The 18,422-nt window shown below is 38.4% G+C and overlaps 1 protein-coding gene across 2 annotated transcripts in view; it reads left to right on the forward strand.

Annotated features, from left to right (window-relative positions):
* TPCN2 (two pore segment channel 2) overlaps window positions 1-18,422 on the forward strand; it is a 51,330-nt gene that overhangs the window by 25,128 nt on the left and 7,780 nt on the right. For both annotated transcript variants that reach the window (XM_039361433.1, XM_039361434.1), the window contains 13 exons: window positions 909-1,008; window positions 1,726-1,791; window positions 2,749-2,813; window positions 5,391-5,488; window positions 5,652-5,733; window positions 5,844-5,930; window positions 7,444-7,563; window positions 8,901-8,960; window positions 9,053-9,181; window positions 10,599-10,648; window positions 11,257-11,356; window positions 11,457-11,528; window positions 16,290-16,366. In XM_039361433.1, coding sequence (XP_039217367.1) covers window positions 909-1,008; window positions 1,726-1,791; window positions 2,749-2,813; window positions 5,391-5,488; window positions 5,652-5,733; window positions 5,844-5,930; window positions 7,444-7,563; window positions 8,901-8,960; window positions 9,053-9,181; window positions 10,599-10,648; window positions 11,257-11,356; window positions 11,457-11,528; window positions 16,290-16,366 — 1,106 coding nt within the window. The remainder of the gene's footprint in view (window positions 1-908; window positions 1,009-1,725; window positions 1,792-2,748; window positions 2,814-5,390; window positions 5,489-5,651; window positions 5,734-5,843; window positions 5,931-7,443; window positions 7,564-8,900; window positions 8,961-9,052; window positions 9,182-10,598; window positions 10,649-11,256; window positions 11,357-11,456; window positions 11,529-16,289; window positions 16,367-18,422) is intronic.

Below are 18,422 nucleotides of genomic sequence, written 5' to 3' on the forward strand. Positions count from 1 at the left end.
AATTTTTGAAAATTCACCTTATCGAAAAACTAGCAGGGAATTATGTGAGAAAAATTACATATTTCAGTCCTGCTGGCTAATAACATTATGTTCAAAGAGTTTTTTGAGTAAAGTGAAGATAAAATCATCTCACACAGACAGTTCAGGGTCCTATTAAGCACATTTGGATTATACAAAGCAAAGGCCTTTGGCTTTGCTATATTTCTCCGTGCGTGTGTGTGTGTATGTTTTCATTTGGTTCCTGTACATTCTGTGTCAATTCTCATGAAGCATCCTCAGAGCTGACTATGCGTGAGCAACAAACCTGGGTAAAAATAGGCTTTTTGGTTTGGAAGATAGAATTTTGAATCGGATAGATGGGCCAGAGTACCGCATAACTTTTTCTCTGACTGCCTTTCCTGTATTCCCAATCACTTCTTTTTTCTTGCATTTTCACTTCACTTAGTCTCATGAAAGAAAAATAAAATTTGGATTATCTGGAATTACAATTTGCAACGTTTTTGTTTTGATTCAATCCAACAGAATGAACAGGAATCCAAATTGTAAACAGTTAAACATAAGAGTGTGTTATGTGGAAATAGCTTGTTTTGACTGGAAAACGAGTTACTAAAAAAAAGTACTGTCTGAGACCAGATATGTCATGTCCTACATTTCTTTTTTTCTCCAGTTATAAACAATGTCTTTTGTATTTAGATATTGAAATACTTGTCTGCCTGAAGCAACTGCAAGAGAAGTAATTGGGTTGTTTACCTTGATTTGTATAGACTAGATTCCTTTCAGCCCACTAAACGAAATACGTATTCAGTACTTGATTGGATTGAATGGGTGACCAAAGGTGACAGTGCATAGCTCTTAAGTGCCTTTGATTGGTTACTTTGTTTGCTAACAGTTTGGATCTCTATGATTAGGATGGTCCACAGGATAAAGAGTGGCAAGGATATTTTCATAATTTGCCAGATTCATTAACTTCATTGCTGGTACTGTTGACAACTGCAAATAATCCAGATGGTAAGGATCCTTTTCCAAAAAATATTTTCCTTTTCTTTCTTAATATGTGGCTAAACTCAGAGATTCTTCATTCTTTAGGGACATTTGACTTCTTCTTTTTTCCTGGAAAGGTGGATATAATTGACTTTGCTTTCCCTCATATGCTGATTCAGTTTCCATAAAAGCATTGAATAATGAAATTTGTGGAATTCATTATCACAGGAAATAATGATAGTTTGATGGTGTTAAAAGGAGAGTGGATACTTTCATTGAGAACAGATCTACCAAGAGCGGTTGTATTAATTCTGGTTTGGGGTAGATTTTATATATTTGTTTATATAGATTTAAAGAATGCCTGATTCCCAAGGAGCTCTCCACTTCTTAGTTGTAGGGGAGGACTAATGGAAAAATGGCATGTTCCCTTTTAAACCCTTCTTTTTGGCATTTTTGAGATATTTTTTGGCAGAGGGGTTTATGAGAGAAAAAAAATGCTAGATTACTATAAGGCCTGGCACAATCAAGTAGGCCTTTCTAATGCATTATGTAGCTTCTAACCCAAACCAGGACTTGCAGACCCTCATTTGTGTCAAGAGTGATGAGTTCCTGGATAACTGCTAAAACGAATTCCCCATTTCACTGCTAAAAGCTACATATATCTCTGTTTAAGGATTGGGGCACATTATTACCTTAAATGCGACATTTCTTAAACTTTATTTATTGTTTTTTAACATTGAACAGTGATGATTCCTGCGTATTCTAAGAATCGAGCATATTGCATCTTCTTTGTACTCTTCACTGTAATAGGTAAGTGGATTGTTTCTTTAAATAAAAGACCCTCCGAAGCCATGCAGTGTAAACTCATTCTTTTCCATGTGTTGGTACCCATAATTGCAGAATGTGCATAAAAAGTGAGTGGCTAATGGAGATGTGACTGAAATTATAATGGCAAGATGATAAGGGCAACCAATGGACTACCTTTCCGGTTGCTAATGAATTCTGCTCTTAAGCTCTGAGGACTACAGTCTACTTGTCATCTTAAGCAGGAAATGAAGACTTCACTGGTTTTATTGGGAACTAGTAAATGTTGCTTATAAGCACCCCTGGGAAATTCATCAGAAGAAAACTTGTGTCCCAGCAAGTTTTAATCAGGACAGGAAGCCATGGAAAAGAAATTTGGAGTATAACTAATCTTGAGCTTCTTTGGGGAAGCTGTAAGTAGTTGATTCTGGACTTAGGAGATTCACACTAGACATTTCTATGGCACTCCCAGGGTCTGTTGAAATGTTCAGAATGTTTGTAGAAAATTAGGGATTCCATCTTGTCTAGAATGGAAGAAGCTGAGGCAGAGAAGAGGCTGTAGAGAAACAAACAAATATTAATTGGCAATGTTTCATGAGAAAGCCTTCGACACACTGTAGAGCTAGCCTGTATAATGCAATTCTGTGAGATTTATCTAGTTGCTTTCTTTTCAATTCAATTGGTGATTCATACTTCCTAGTACTGCATGGTTCTCCTGATCTTTTATGAGGGCTGTATTTGCTCTTCCAAAGGCAATTTTATGTCACTGCATTTTGTTGTATTGTTTATTTCTTTTTAACATACAAGGAGTAAGTAAGGTTTTTTCCATCCTTGCTCAGCTGTGTGTTCAGATTGGGTGGAATGTAAAGATTGAATTAGTTCTTTGTTTTAGTTTTCAGGAAGAAAACAAACAAAACTGTACTGTTGCCTAAAAGAAAATAAGAAAATTTCATATTGTTACAGGAAATTTATTTCTGATGAACTTGTTGACAGCAATAATATACAATCAGTTTCGTGGATATCTTTTGGTAAGTGTTGCCTAACAAATGTTACAATTTATCGTAGTTTAAAAATGCTAAATCAGAGTTCAGGCTACTGAGCAGGAAATTCTATCACTCGATGTCATGGCCACTGGAATGGTACAAATGCAACTGAGACCTTACAGCATCATATTCTTAAATTTATACTTCTGCTATGGAGGAAGATGCTGCCCTCAACGCTGTGGCCATGATCTATGACAGGGGTAGTCAACCTTGGCTCTTTTATGACTCGTGGACTTCAATTCCAGAATTCCTGAGCCAGCTTAGCTGGCTCAGGAATTCTGGGAGTTGAAGTCCACGAGTCATAAAAGAGCCAAGGTTGACTATCCCTGATCTATGAACTTGACTGCCGGCCACAGACTAGTGGCTGTCTCATTGTGATGATGATTGTGACATTCTTCTTATGTGAAGGGAATCATAGCCTTAAAAGTTTGGAAAACTAAAATGGTAACGAGCATTGCTCATTCCATAATTCTGATATTTTATTTGCAGTCCTGGAAGGATATAGACTAGATTAGATTTTTCAGATGTCCAATATGTGTCTTTTCTGGAGTTCTTTTCGTATGATATGATTTCTCCAATGAGGTGAAGTTTCTCCCACTTGATTTCTAGAAAAGGCTGTATTTTTAGACAGCCTCTGTTTCTAGTCTTCTTCTCATGTTATAGAAACAAGAATTAACATAATATCCATTGCAGAAACAAAATATAATCAACATGTAGTAAAAAATTGACAAAAAGTGTAATGATCTGAGCTTGTATAGAATTCAACATAATATTGATATTTTGTTAGCTGGCAACACTTCAGCTGAACATATGAATTTGTTAGAAATTCTGTTTTATTATATACAAATTGGCAGCAGAGGGTGATTATATAGCCATGCAGATTAAATAAAATGTACAGTGTTCAGTCACCATGGGCCTTCCTCAGTAGTGGGATTCAAATATATGAACAACCGGTTCTCTGTGTGGATGCTACTTCTGAAAATCCATTCTGGGCCTGGGCAACAAAAAATTAGCTACCGGTTCTGCTGAAGTGGTGAGAACTGGCTGAATCCCACCACTGGCCTTGCTGCTTAATGGTTTCAACTATTGCAGAACAAAAGGAACCCTAGATTACAATGATAGATGCAAACTAAACACTGCCATCTACTGACTGAATAATTCTGTAGTTGTTGCAATACATTCAAAATACATTCTAACACAGAGGTCTCCAACCTTTCTGGGCTGGCGGACCGGAGGGAAGGAGAGCGGCTTCAAAATTGGTGCATGCACACGCATAGGGCCACACACACTGGAGCGGCACTAGCAGCCCTGTTTGTGCATGCAGCATGCGCTGGCACCGTGCGCATGTGTGAACAACTGCACCCCCCCATGGTGGCTAGCAGCCTTTTCGCTCATGTATGAACGGCCACGCAAACCACTTGGGCGAGCGGTGCATGCACAAACGGACTGCGGACATCTGCCCTATACTAGTGTCCCCGTTCATGACCGCATGCATGCACAAATGGGGCCACGGATACTAGCACGAGGGGGGGGAATGCGCGCCCATGCATGCGCATACTGGCCAGCTGTTTCTGCAGCCCGCTGGCCATGAGCCTGCAGCCCAGTCCAGGTCCACGGGCTATAGATTGAGGACCCTATATTCCAACAGAATCACATTCAGTGAAAACTTATATAAACGTGCACAAAAAGAGTTTCCTCTGCAAGGTTTATCTTAACTATGTCATACATATTGTCCCTTTGTATTACAATTATCAAAAATATTTCCTGTTTATATGAAATAAGACTGATGGGTTTCCTGTCTGCAATATAATGTTTTCTTCAACTTCCAGTTGTTGTTTTTAAATATTAGATAAACTTTGGCTAATGGGACCAAGTTAATCTTTCATTAATCGCTGGGCCCATGCTATACTCATAACATTTCCATTAGATGGACTGAAATTTTTGTTTTGAATAGGCAGGGTTAAACATTATTCCATGTTTTAATCTGTCACAGAGCTTACATGTCCGTCCTTTGCTTTTCATTAGCCTCTATGATTTGGACATTAGTTGTTGAGTGTTAGGCTTTGGGTACCACAAAAAGGGGGATTAGAGCCACCCATGATATCTACCTGTAGCTCCTTAGTATTTCAAAAAGTGGCTTTTTCTGAGATTCGTACCCATAATTCCTTTGAACTGATAATTGAGAAATTTGAGAAATATATCCATATGAATATGGATAATATTCATTTCCTTTCTGGCCATCCTGATTTTGTACTTCTGGCAAAACCAAGATTCATATCTTTGGGTTTCAGTAATTGCTACTTCAGAACATTCTGTAACTTTATCTTTCACAGTAATGGCCTACATAAATATCCATTGGTCTAGATCACAGGTGTCAAACTTGCTGGATCACGTGACATGTCACGATGTATTGTGACTTTTTTTTGCATTGCTGGAGCTGGGGTGGGCGCGGCCTCATATGATGCAACTGGCACGTGGGCTGGCAGTTTGACACCCCGATCTAGATGTCTGTATCTTTCTGCTGTTATTTTGGATGGGCTTTCTTTTCCTACATTTTTTTAGAAATCGGTTCAATCATCGCTTTTCCGGAGACGCTTGGGGATCCGTGCTGCCTTTGAAGTTCTTTGTTCTTTGAAAGAGACTTTGATCAATAAAAATATGTAAGTGAAAGACATCTTAAAGGTCTGATGGAAAATAAGTAAATGTGCATAATTATGCATAAGATGTGCCTGTGTGGAGGCTGAATAGCAGAAGGTTTATGTGGCTTTTGCTTTCCTAGTTTGAGTGTCCACTTTCCCATATATTTTGATTTTGGTTTCCTAGCTTGTGTGTCCAATCTGAAGCTCTTCTTCAAGTCCTCCAGAAAGTAAAAATGGATTCCTACTGCAAAGAAGCAATCATTAGGGTAGGACACCATTTGTAGTTAAGTTTGTTACTTTAGTTTGTTTTAAAGATACTGTTTTTACTGACCTATGACATCTGCATGATACATACCTGTTTCTGTTACATGTGCAGAAGCTTAAATCTTGCCCTCCAGGAGAGCTGTCAGCTACTCAGTTTCAGACACTTTTTGATGAACTCGACAAGCATAAAGTTAAAGAGGTATGAGACTAGCTGTTGTTGATGTGCTTTGTATAAACTTGTGAGCTATAAATACTTGAATCTATCTAGATATGTAATGAAATTGAAAAACAATTCTTGGCAATATTGAGAAACGGGACAGATTTTGCTGCAGTAACTGTCCTGTAGCTGCGATGCTTTTAAATATGCTTAAAACATATTTAAGTATGTTTGCCTTGAAGGATTTTTTCTATTGGCTTTTCCTAGCTGCTGCTTTTATCTACCATTTCTTTTTTCCTGTAGCACTGTTGTAAAACCACTTTGAAATTCTGCACAGTGGAAAGTAATAAGAAACAAATACATGTTTCAAGGACGTTTCTGAAACTTTGCTTTCAGGGAGTGATGAGGGGCTATATATGTTAATGGCAAGGATGGATGGATGAACATAACATCAGAATAGGGAAATGCAAGCCAAAGGCCACTCTTGGCTTCAATAGTTTGTGGTACCAAAAGTAAGCTGGCAATGAATCAGAGAAATAGACCTTATTAAGACTAACATTTCCCCCCCTTTTGTCAATTAAATATTATAATTGAGTAGTAACTTTTAGAAGCTTTCTAGAGGTTGGAAGTTATGTATCCTATTAGTACAGTGTTTCTGTACTCTTGAATGAGACTACTGATTAGTAATGTTCTGTCTAAATTTAAGATTATTATGAGGAATGTAATATTTGCGGTAATTTGTGTAAAAATATCTACAACAGTGGAATACTGTCTACTATGCCAAAGCCCACCTACGTACCCTGTATACTGTAAATTTTTCAAATATTGATAAGTATTCATTGTTGATAATTGAGCCATATCCATTTTGGGGTTAGAAGCCTTTTTATTAATGAACCATTGATAAGTTGTGTATTTAAATATGCAAAGATGCAGGTATAATTTTTTTCCTGCCACTCTGTCATGATATCCTTTCCCCCACCCAGCTTTTAAAGAGATTATAAACTTAAGGGGAATCATATATACAGGTAGTCTTCAACTTATAACAGTTCATTTAGTGACTATTCAAACTTACAACGGTGGTGAAAAAAAGTGATTTATGACCATTTTTCAACTCACAGATGTTGCTCCATGGCCTTGTGATCAAAATTAAAATATTTGGCAACTGATTCATATTTATGACGGTTGCCATATTCCGGGTCATGTGATCACCTTTTGCGGCCTTCTGACAAGCAAAGTCAATGGGGAAGCCAGATTCACTTAACAGCTGTGTTACTAACTTGACAACTGCAGGAATTCACTGAACAACAGTGGCAAGAAAGGTTATAAAATGGGGCAAAACTCACTTAACAAATGTCTCACTTAGCAACATAAATTTTGGGCTTAATTATGGTCGTACGTTGAGGACTACTTTCAACAGCAGGCATTGCTCAGGCATGTGCCTCAAACTGACGAAATGGTATGCCCTTTTTCAGACAATATCCCAAAGCCACATTTTCTTCCAGGCATCCTGTAAAAATAATTCCTGATAAGACTTTCTCATTCTGCTTTTTTTCAGCGTCCTCCCAAACCAGATTATCAGTCACCATTCTTACAGCGAGTTCAGTTTATCTTTGGACATCACTACTTTGGTTATTTAGGAAACCTTGTAGCACTAGCAAATATTTTCTGTGTATGCGTAAGTACATGGTGCCATTTGAAGTAGCGTCTTCTCTTTGTGAGGAAAGTTCTTTCTTTATTGTATGTAAGAAAAATACTTAAGAAAAGTATTTAAAGCAGGGGTAGTCAACCTTGGCTCTTTTATGACTCGTGGACTTCAAGCTGGCTCAGGAATTCTGGAAATTGAAGTCCACAAGTCATAAAAGAGCCAAGGTTGACTGCCCCTGATTTAAAGTATTAAGAAATCTCTTAATCATTTTATGTAAATTAGCTTCATCTGTCCACTGAAGGATACAAGAATCCTAGGTTAAAGTTTCAGCCTCCTGCTATGGTTTATACCACAAACAAAAGATTGAAACAATGATCTGAAGCCATATCAGATAGCTTAAAAAAAGAACTATAATTAATACAATGATTATCTGTTCTCTTTTCTTGCAAAAAGCTGATGGCTGGACCTGTGTCTTTATTTTATTTTCACAAACTGGGTGAGATAGATTAGGCTGAGGCTATGCAACTGCCCTGCTGTATCTTAAGACGCTTTGTGACAAATCAGGATGTGAACCCAGCTCTTCCTAGTCTTAGTTAGATATTTTATCCAATGGCTTTGCTGATATTTGTGTTTTGCAACTGTATATAAGTAGGAACTGGTGGGGGGTAACCTGGTTCTGAATACTATTGGTCTGGGGGATATTTTATTTCTGTAAGGCATTGTGTTCTTAGACTATTTGACTTAGACTAGTGGTTCTCAACCTTTTTAATGCCGTGACCCCCAACCGGTCGTAAGTCGAGGACTACTCAAGCAGTCGTAAATCGAGGACTACTCAACTGGTGCAGCACCATTTGTAGAATGGGACCTTTGGCGGATTCAGCAGGGAAGAGACAGCCTGGACAATTCCTATTGGCTTTTGAAAGCCAATAGAATTAGACTCTATTCAAGAGAGTCTATTCTATTGGCTTTCAAAAGCCAATAGAATAAAAGGGAGTAGCACAGCTAAGGAAAAGGGGGAAAAAATGACGGACTGCATTGTTTGGCGACCCCCGTTAAATGGTCGTTTGACCCCAAATGGGGTCCCGACCCACAGGTTGAGAACCACTGACTTAGACTATCAAACAAAATGCAGTTCAGTGATTAGTTCATATATGACTGGTCAGATTAGCTTAGAAAACCACCTGGAGATTTGATTGGCGTGCAGATATAATATCTTTATGCCTAACAAGTAGTGCAGGCAGTAGGTTGACTAATGTTTTTCATGGACTGTTGATTTTTCATTGCAACCTTATATGTTCTAGATGCATCATTTACAATGCACTGTAATTATTTTGCCTCTGATAACCTGCGAGCCTTTTCCTTCCCAGGGAGTTATGGTAATAGATGCAGATAAGCCACCTGCCCTGCGAGATGACTTTTTTTTAGGGGTAAGACCATCTATTCTGTGAGACCCTGTTCTTCTTGCTCTCCAAAAGTTCTGATTTAAAATTTCACTTTAACTCTGTTTTTTTCCCCCAAGGTTACAAACTGTTTCTTTATTTTGTACTACCTTCTGGAAATGTTGCTGAAATTAGTGGCCTTAGGATTAAAAAGATATTTATCCTATCCAAGCAACGTATTTGATGGACTTCTGACTTTGGTCCTGATGGTAAGCGTCATGGAATTATTTCCATTCTGCTTTTACATAATAGTTCTTCCAGAAGAGTTTTTAGGACGTGCTTTGTTTCGAAGAAAGCTCATAAAGACATTCCTTTGAACGTGCTTTATGAAAACCTCTTATCGCTTTGTGAGGCCCTGATTTTCTTTTTTTTAAGTGGGTGTGTGTGTCGTTCTTTGTATGTGTGCCAATAGCAATAGCACTTAGACTTATATACCGCTTCATAGTGCTTTTCAGCCCTCTCTAAGCGGTTTACAGAGTCAGCCTATTGCCCCCAACAATCTGGTTCATCATTTTACCAACCTCGGAAAGGATGGAAGGCTGAGTCAAAGCTCGTTCTGGTCAGGATTGAACTGCTGGCAGTTGGCAGAATTAGCCTGCAATACTGTGCTGCCACAGTTCATGACTTGTTGGAGGGAGGGGGAGAGGACTCATCCTTCCAGAGCGAACCTGGACATTTTACGCCCCCCCCCCCCCCGGCCTCATTTGGCCCTTTGGCTATCCCTGTCTGGCTTGCATGTGCAAATAGCAATAGCGCTTACACTTATATACTGCTTCACAGTTCTTTACAGCCCTCTCTAAGCGGTTTACAGAGTCAGCATATGGCCCCCAACAATCTGGGTCCTCATTGTACCCATTTCGGAAGGATGAAAGGCTGAGTCAACCTTGAGCCGGTGAAACTTGAATTGCTGGCAGTTGGCAGTCAGCAGAATTAGCCTGCAATACTGCATTCTACTACTGCGCCACCATGGCTCTTAAATAAGAGAGTGGTGTGTGTGTTTGTGTGTGTGTGTGTGTGTGTATAGTATGCACATATGTGTCTGTTAGGATAGGTAGATGTGAATCAACTCACTCTTCAAATGAGATATTTGATACTATTCAAATTAGATGTTTGATAGGAAATTAAGTGTATTTAGTACTCATTAACTGAATAACAATTAATTTAATATTTTGCCTAGCATTGCCCTTGTTTTTAATTTCACTTCAGGCTAGGATACATGCATGCACGCATACACACATGCATAAATATATTTCCAGGAGTGATTTCAGTGGAAGTTGGCAGTTAAGATGGGCAAAATATGGGATTTTATTTGCGCTTACCACTCCTCCTCCCCCATCTAATCCTGTGGAGGGGTGGTGCTGCTCATCTTAAATTCAAAATTGTCTTCCTTTTGAATTAAAAACTTCTTGTGGAGCTTTGTTATTGTTCATTTCTCTTCCCCATGTTATACTTGAATAATATTAATTTCTAATAAATGGATCTGACCCAATGATGAACAAATGGACTTCTTAATCTCTTCTTCCTCGCATCCTTTTGCTGCCTCCCCCCATCTGTTCCCAGCTCTTGAACAACATTGGGGTCATATACCCCAGTCAGTTATAATTTTTACTTCTTCTCTTCCCAAAGGTTTTGGAGGTGTCCACATTTGCTGTATATGGGTTTCCTCATCCAGGCTGGTATGTGTCCTTAGTAAGCAATGTTTGGCTACCTTGAAATTGGTATCTCCAGCAGTGCTTCTAGTAACAGCTGATTATGTTCAGTTGGAACATTGGAGTGGAAAAATTCAAAAAGAGAAGCTATTTCTTGCATAGTGTAACATGATTTTTTTTTCTGTCTGATTCAGTCATGTAGAAGTATCAAGATACTCTTTCAAACGGGTGTGAATATAAAGTCTCTGTTTTTTTACAGAGAAAGGGCTACAATATTGGGATTTTTACCACATAGGATTTATATTTTTACTCCTTAAAAAAAAGGAGTAAAAAATAAAAGTTGTATGGACCTGTCAGTTCGCAACAGCTTTAAAACTGCTACAAATATGTGTAAACTCCATCCTACTATATTTAATCTTGAAATAATGACAACAAAATCATTCAAGAATGGAAAATAATGGTTAAGATTCAGGCTTTTATGTACGGTTTTGGTTTCTTTCTTTTTTTTTCAACATCTGGCATTGCTAAAATTATGTTTTGGTTGGTTGAAAGAACGACCCCTTTTTTAATGTTGCTGGTGGCTCCTCTCTGTTTTTTTTTTTTTTCCTGCAAATGTCTTTTTCTTGTTTTCCTAGGAGACCTGAAATGTTGGGATTGCTGTCTCTATGGGACATGGTTCGTCTAGCAAATATGCTGATTGTGTTCAGATTTTTAAGGATCATCCCAAACATTACAGTAATTTCATTTTTTTTGTGTAGATTTTAATATTGCTTTTCTCTCTTAAGATGAAAGAATGTAAAAAAAACCCACTAATGATTTCTTTCTTTCCCCCAAGTTCATGTCTTTAGTTGCCAGTACACTGCTGGATCTAGTGAAAAACATAAGAACCTTTGCAGGAATTCTGGTGGTAAGTAAACAGAAAGCAAAATAATAATAATAATGATTTGTGCATCTTTGTTTATTCCATCTTCCATGAAATAATTTTTGTCAAGAAACATTGGCAATTTGGGGAAACGAATTTTGGCAACCCTATTGTTTCAATAAATTAATCAAATAGTTTTTTTCATAGTGGCTGCCCACCCATTCTGTCTTTCTGTCTCTTTTTCTTTCTAATGCTTGAACTTGGTCAAGCACCCAGTACAGAGATAATAATAAGTTTATCTGTACGGGACCTCCCTAGGTTTATAGGCATCAAATTGTTGTAAAAAAAAAATACAATTAAAAAAAGACATGGACTAAGAATGAGCTGTGAACTTCCAGGATCTATGGAATACTAAGAGCAGCTGACTCATGGAAAGCTAATTTGTCAGCTAAAAAGAGTGTAATATACCCAAGTCTTGGGGGGAGGAAATGGGAGGCATACTTTGAGCCTAAAAAATACCTCCCAAAGAAAGAGGATATTTCTAGATGCAGGGATATTTTCACAGATGAATGATGCCTTTCATATTTGCTGCATTTCGTTTCCCTCTTGTATTCCTGTTAAACTATTCAGGCAACACGCTTCAACAAAGCATCAAAAGATATCGTAGTTGGAGGGATACAAGGATACCCATGAGGCCTCTGCATGCTGGTTGGAATCTTTAATGTTTTTTTTTTTTTTTAAAGGAACGGTGCTTTGCACAGTTAGGATAAATGAGTCCTGCAGAGTTAGTGTAGACTAAGGGTGGACTTGGTGTCAGCGGGGAAGCAAAGCTACACTTGCAAGCCTTCTACACATTTCAAGAGTATTTCAGGAAAGGAGAGAAAAATATTGCATGAATTTTTAAGAAATTAAAAAAAGAAAATGCTAATTGATATTTAGCAAATGTTTGGGAACCAGAGAAGTTCAAGGGCAACTGAAATCCTGACAGCTTACAGTCTCAAAACATCCAGTTCTAGGGCGCTGTTTGCTTTTAAGATTTTTTAAAAAAAATTACTTTGAATGGAGAATGGGGAAAAGTCTGGGGAATGGGGAAGCTTTTCCCAGTCTTCTTTATTTGCTCTCCCCAAGACACTCAGCTATGAAGAAAGTAGGAGCCATGTAAGAATTTTCATAGAGTGCGTGCTATGATACTTTTTTGAAATTCTCCATGTACCAAGTTATTCATAGAGCATATGGTATTTGTGTTTGTGTGTGTGCATGTATGTGTGTGTGTTTGCATGTGTGCCTTTGGATCAGTCTTTAGACCTAGCAACAGCTGTATTGGATAAGTCTCTGTAGTTTGCAACATTTGGGGGAGTGGTTTGTCATTGCCTTCTATTGTTGAGGAGATTGTGACTGATCCAAAGTCATCCAGCTGGCTTTGTGACTAAGGCTGAACTATAATTCACAGTCTCCTGATTTCCAGCTTGGTATCTTTAATCACTACACCAACAGACAGACTGATACTCTGTTTTTAGTTCTCTGTTTCTCAAAAAAAAATACTACTAATAATTAAAATATAAGCGGTCTTCAATTTAAGACCACAATTGGGATTGGAATTTCTATCGTAGGTCAGAACAGTCATAAAGTGTGACAGGACTGGATTTGCCAGCCATTTTTTATCACAGTTGTTAAGTGAATCACTGTGGTTGTTAAGTGATTCATGCGGTTGCTAAATGAATCCACCACCTCCTCAATTAAGTTTGTATGTCAGAAGCTTGCTGGAAAGGTGGCAAGTCACAATCACATGACCGCAGGATGCTGCAGCTGTCATAAACGAGAGCCAATTGACAAGACCTGAATTGTGATCACATGACTGCAGGGGTGTTGCAACCTTTGTAGCTTCGAAGGCAGGTTTTAAGTTACATTTCCCAAGGTCACTATAACTTGGAACTGTCATTAAACAGTCATAAGTCAAGGACTCCTGCTCATCTTCTGATGACTACATGGACAGGTCCATATAATTTGGGAACTTGTCATAGTAGTTTACCAGAATGGTTTTTTTTTTCCCACTTAGTCATGTGGTATGGCTGGGGGATTTCCTGTAGTCTCTCATCCAAGTACTTTTAATATTCTGAGATTAGCAAAGAACAGTTAGATACTGTCCTTAAAGCATCTCTTGCCTTGAAGTAACCCAGAGTTTTCTAGTGAATGTTATATAGTAAATGTAATGAATGTTATTGGACAGTTCCATCGGTTTGAAACCGAGGGAGAAAGAGAATCATTCTGATTCTGTCAACAGTTAATGGTTTCCATTAAATAGCTCCTATCATTAACTTTTTTCTGTTCACTTGTGGCCTTTCTGAGAATCACATCTTTAAATAGTAGTACCTGAATTTGTTTCTCCTACTTGTTCTTCATCTCCCTGCCTCTGATAATACTTGCATTATTAATGGATCCTTTGAATTATAATCAGGACCAGTTATATTTCGAAGTGGTCAGTATTGACTCCCAATCCATTATTATCAACAGCAGTCCATTATTGTTATTGCTGTTATTGGTATTATTTGTATTGTTTGCTAAAGTAGTATTTATGAAATTATTTTCAGATAATAAATGTTTGGACAATTCTGAAACTTCAGGAAGGAGTCAGTGAGCTGAACATTTAATTGTTGGTGTCTGCAAATTGGGCAAAAGAAAGCATTTTATTTATGTATCAAAGCAATAAAAAGTGTTTCTACAACTGGAGAAAGAAAGAGAGAGAGAGAGAGAATGTAAATAAATAAATAATTAAATAATCAAATACATGTAATTGTCCATCTCACAAAAATAGTTGCATTATGTATTCCATTCATTCTCCTGCTAGATTGATGAAAGATTAAACCTCAAGAAACCATAGTCACTCCTCAATTCTTTTATTATGGGGAAGGAGAAAATTTCCTGCTCAGAAGAACAATTGGTCTCCTTTGCACTAATCCACAGTGATTGCTTCATGAGTTTTAGTTATATAATACTGTTATCCTTTCCTAATGGTGTAGCCATGGTTAGGTTTTACATGATATTCCTGCTTTAGAAACAGATTCTAGAGTAGAACTAATTATCTTTCAAGTTTAAAATGGATCTTTCTTAATTTTCAGAATTATTTACTTTCCCCCCTTCTCTCTCTCTCTCTCTCTCTTTCTCCAGTTGTAGAAACACTTTTTATTGCTTTGAGACATGTAGTCATTTGTGTGCACGCCTTATAATATACTACCTACTTAATTTTAAGAGACTTAGATAATAATTAATTTGACTTGCTGTGATTATCACTAGGAGGAAAGCTCCACCTATTGGCAGTTTTATGCATTCCAGGGTGAAGATAATCCAGTACAATTAAAATCTTTTAAATAGTTTGGCAAATAATTCATGGGATTTTTTCCATAACAGAGACATAAATACTAACAATTTTCTCAGGCTCACTGAAATGTTTATCTTCCTTAAAGCAAGGCCAGCAATAACATGTGTGTATGAGAAAAAGAGGAATACGCATACAGTTTGTGTATGCTGCATTTTGATATAAGTAACTGTGACTCCATTAGATTTGCTGTGACCCATCTAGATAACATTTGAAAGCATTTATGTGATCATTTTTATAAAAGAAATTGACATTAAAAAAAATCACTTATAGATTATGATGCTTTTCTGCCAGAAATTACTTAGTGCCCATCTGAAAATCAGGGTAATGAAAATCACAGTGAAGTAATTAATTGTCTGAAGGAACATCTATTATCTGCAGAAGCACTACAGCCTGCCTCCGTGTATATGCGTTTATAGGAATAGCAGTGGATAAAATTTAGGTTATTGGGATATTTGACTTCAGCCCCCAAACAATATGACAGGAGAAGCTGTTATAACACTAGGAAGAGCATTTCAGGGTTAGAAAGCATATGAATAGGAAGGTGATTTAAATTTTCTTGAGTGTCTATATCTACTTTTAAAATTGCCAAACAAGGGTCTTTTGTATAGTTGCTGTCTTTATTCCCTCTCTATTTTTATAATTCAAAGTTAACAATTCTTTTTGTTCCTGGAAAATACGAGCTTGACTATGGATGAGTCCAGGTAACATGGCAAGCCATAAATAAAGCATATCCCTGGATTTTCCAGTTGCTGTTTCTCCTGAGCAATGCAATGATTTACAGCAAACCTCTTGTGCTGTCTGCTGATAGCTGTGAGCAACAAAAAAAAATAATACAACTGTATTCACATAAATAAATGAACATCCAATCATGAGGTCTGTCTCCTGGAAGTATGATGCAAATAGTAGTGTAAGCTTAAGCAATGGGGAGAAGTCAAGAGTTCAACAATAATCCACACTTCTGATTTACTATGTCACCTAAATAAGGGATCCCCAATCTTTGGGGCACGGTCCACTACCAGGCTGCAGCCTATTGGCCACTGGGCTGGCCAGTGCACTCGTGTGTGCATGTGCATACAGCCCCACTCAAGTGAGCATCACGAGAGTCACGGGTGTTTGTGGCCCCATTCGCACAAACGTTGCTGCAAGTGTTGTGGGTGTTCGTGGCCCCACTCATGCAAGTGTTGCAGACGTTTGCTGCCCCATTCGCGCAAGTGCTCATGGCCCCATTCGTGTGAGCTTTGAGTGTGTGTGCACACACACACGAGTGCATGCATTCACCTCCCAAAAAACCATCCCTTCTTTCCTCCCTCCCCCCCACTCCGGGCTGCCAACCCTGAATGGTTGAAGAACTCTAACCTAAATGACACTTACACTGTGTTGTTGCATCATTCTCAGTTGGCTGCAGTAGGATGTCAATTTTTATTTCACAGGTGGCTTTCTATGCATTTGCAATAATTGGCATGGAGCTGTTTGGAGGCACCATTACCCCCATGCAGGGCAATGTCAGGTAAGATGGCAGTCAGCACACCATTCCTGCTTGGAAGAAGGCCAGAAGATACAGTTGGTCTTGTAGCCTCTAGCATAGCATGGAAATAGATCTATAACACTGCTAAACGTTAATAATCTGTTGTGATAAAGATTTTTGGGAGATGTTTCTTATACCAATTAGGCTGATTTATATAGGTACTCCTCAATTTATGACCACAGTTGGGTCCGAAACTTCCATTGGTAAGCAAAGTGGTTGTTAAATGAGTCTCACCCTATTTTACAATCTTTTTTTGTCACAGTTCCTAAATGAATTATCTTGGTTGTTAAGTGAATCATAATCATTAAGGAAATCTGGCTTTCCACCTTAGCTTAGTTTGTTGAAACCAGCTGGGAAGAGTGCAAATGGAGATCACATGACCCTGTGACATAGCAACTGTCATCAATAAATGGCAGTTGCCAACACCGAGATGTTGATCATGTGACCATGGGGACGGTGCAATGGTGATGAATATGGATATGTAAATCACCTTTTTTCAGTGATGTTGTAACTTTGAATGGCTGTTAAACAAATGGTTGTACACCGAGAACTACCTGTATAGGGCTACAGAGAGAGAGAGATTTTTTTAAATTAAAATCATACCAGATGTGATTGTGTATATCTATACTGCCTCTAGGAATAACTATCCATAAAGCATTGATTAAAGTTGGAAGCTGTCAAATTTCTATAATATACATAGTCCTCGACTTACAGTCGTTCATTTAGTGACCGTTTGAAGTTACAACGACACTGAAAAAAGTGACTTATGAGTGTTTTTCACACTTTATGAGCATTGCAGCATCCCCATGATCACCAGCTCAAAATTCAGTCGCTTGGCAACTGACTCATATTTATGATAGTTGCAGTGTCCCAGGGCCATGTATCTCCTTTTGTGACCATTATCAAGCAAAGTCACTGAGGAAGCCAGATTCACTTAACAGCTATGTGACTAACTTAACAACTGCAGTGATTCCCTTAACAACTGTGGCACAAAGGTTGTAAAATGGGGCAAAACTCACTTGTAACAACTGTCTCGCTTAGCAACAGCAATTTTGGGCTCAATTGTGATCACAGGTTTATATGTGCCGTATTTGCAACTGGTGGTCCACCCGTCATTATAAATAAACTTAGAAGACAGTTTTCTACTTTGGAAAACTGTCCACCCCACATCACTGCCAGTCTGCCAACCTATCTGATGTATTAAACCTTTTTCCCCCATCTACCAACGTGGATTTGTATAGCTGCTCCTCTCTACTGCCTCTTGAACATGTGAACCTCCTCCCTCTTCTTCCCTTTTCAGTACATGTGCTGCTCTTGCCCTTTATCTTTTGCATCTCCTCCTTATCTAGCTTGTTAGAGGGAGAAAGGTGGCATGTTAGCAGAGGTTATTTGTTTTTTGAGCCATCACCAGGACTAGTGTGATGGACAGCGGGAAAAAAACATTGGCAGGAAGTTCCTCCTTGATCCCAAACTTAGAAATATTTCACAGGGTAAGAAGATTATCTTCTCTATAGTGCTGAGCTTTGGAAAGTATTTTGGAAGTGTGGCATGGCCTAGACCAGGGATAGGCAACCTTGGCTCTTTTATGACTCGTGGACTTCAACTCTCAGAATTCCTGAGCCAGCCACGCTGAGGGGAAAGGGAGAGGTTTCCAAGCTGAGCCATGCTGGCTCAGGAATTCTGGGAGTTGAAGTCCACGAGTCATAAAAGAGCCAAGGTTGCCTACCCCTGGCCTAGACGCCTCATTTTTCTCTTACTTGAACCAGAGGTGCAAGAATAACCCTCAGTTTTGCACTGGGTTTACTTCAAAACTCTAGCATGAGGTCTGCGTTACTAATTGATATGTTTCTGGCCTGCTGGTTATATGAGTCCAAATATGGGGATTCTTCAGTCCAGGCACTCTTTCTTTGAAAGCATGTAAATAAGAAGAATTTAGAACTATCATGGGCCAGTTTGCTCTCTTGTGGAAGAGTCTTTTAACAATAGAGTTTCTAAGATTCAGCTGTGCTTGAAAAGTCAAGTTTTGTAAAACCTTGGT

Source organism: Crotalus tigris, unplaced genomic scaffold (assembly GCF_016545835.1).
Source record: "Crotalus tigris isolate CLP2741 ecotype Arizona unplaced genomic scaffold, ASM1654583v1 scf7180000019267.1258330, whole genome shotgun sequence".
NCBI lineage: Eukaryota > Metazoa > Chordata > Lepidosauria > Squamata > Viperidae > Crotalus > Crotalus tigris.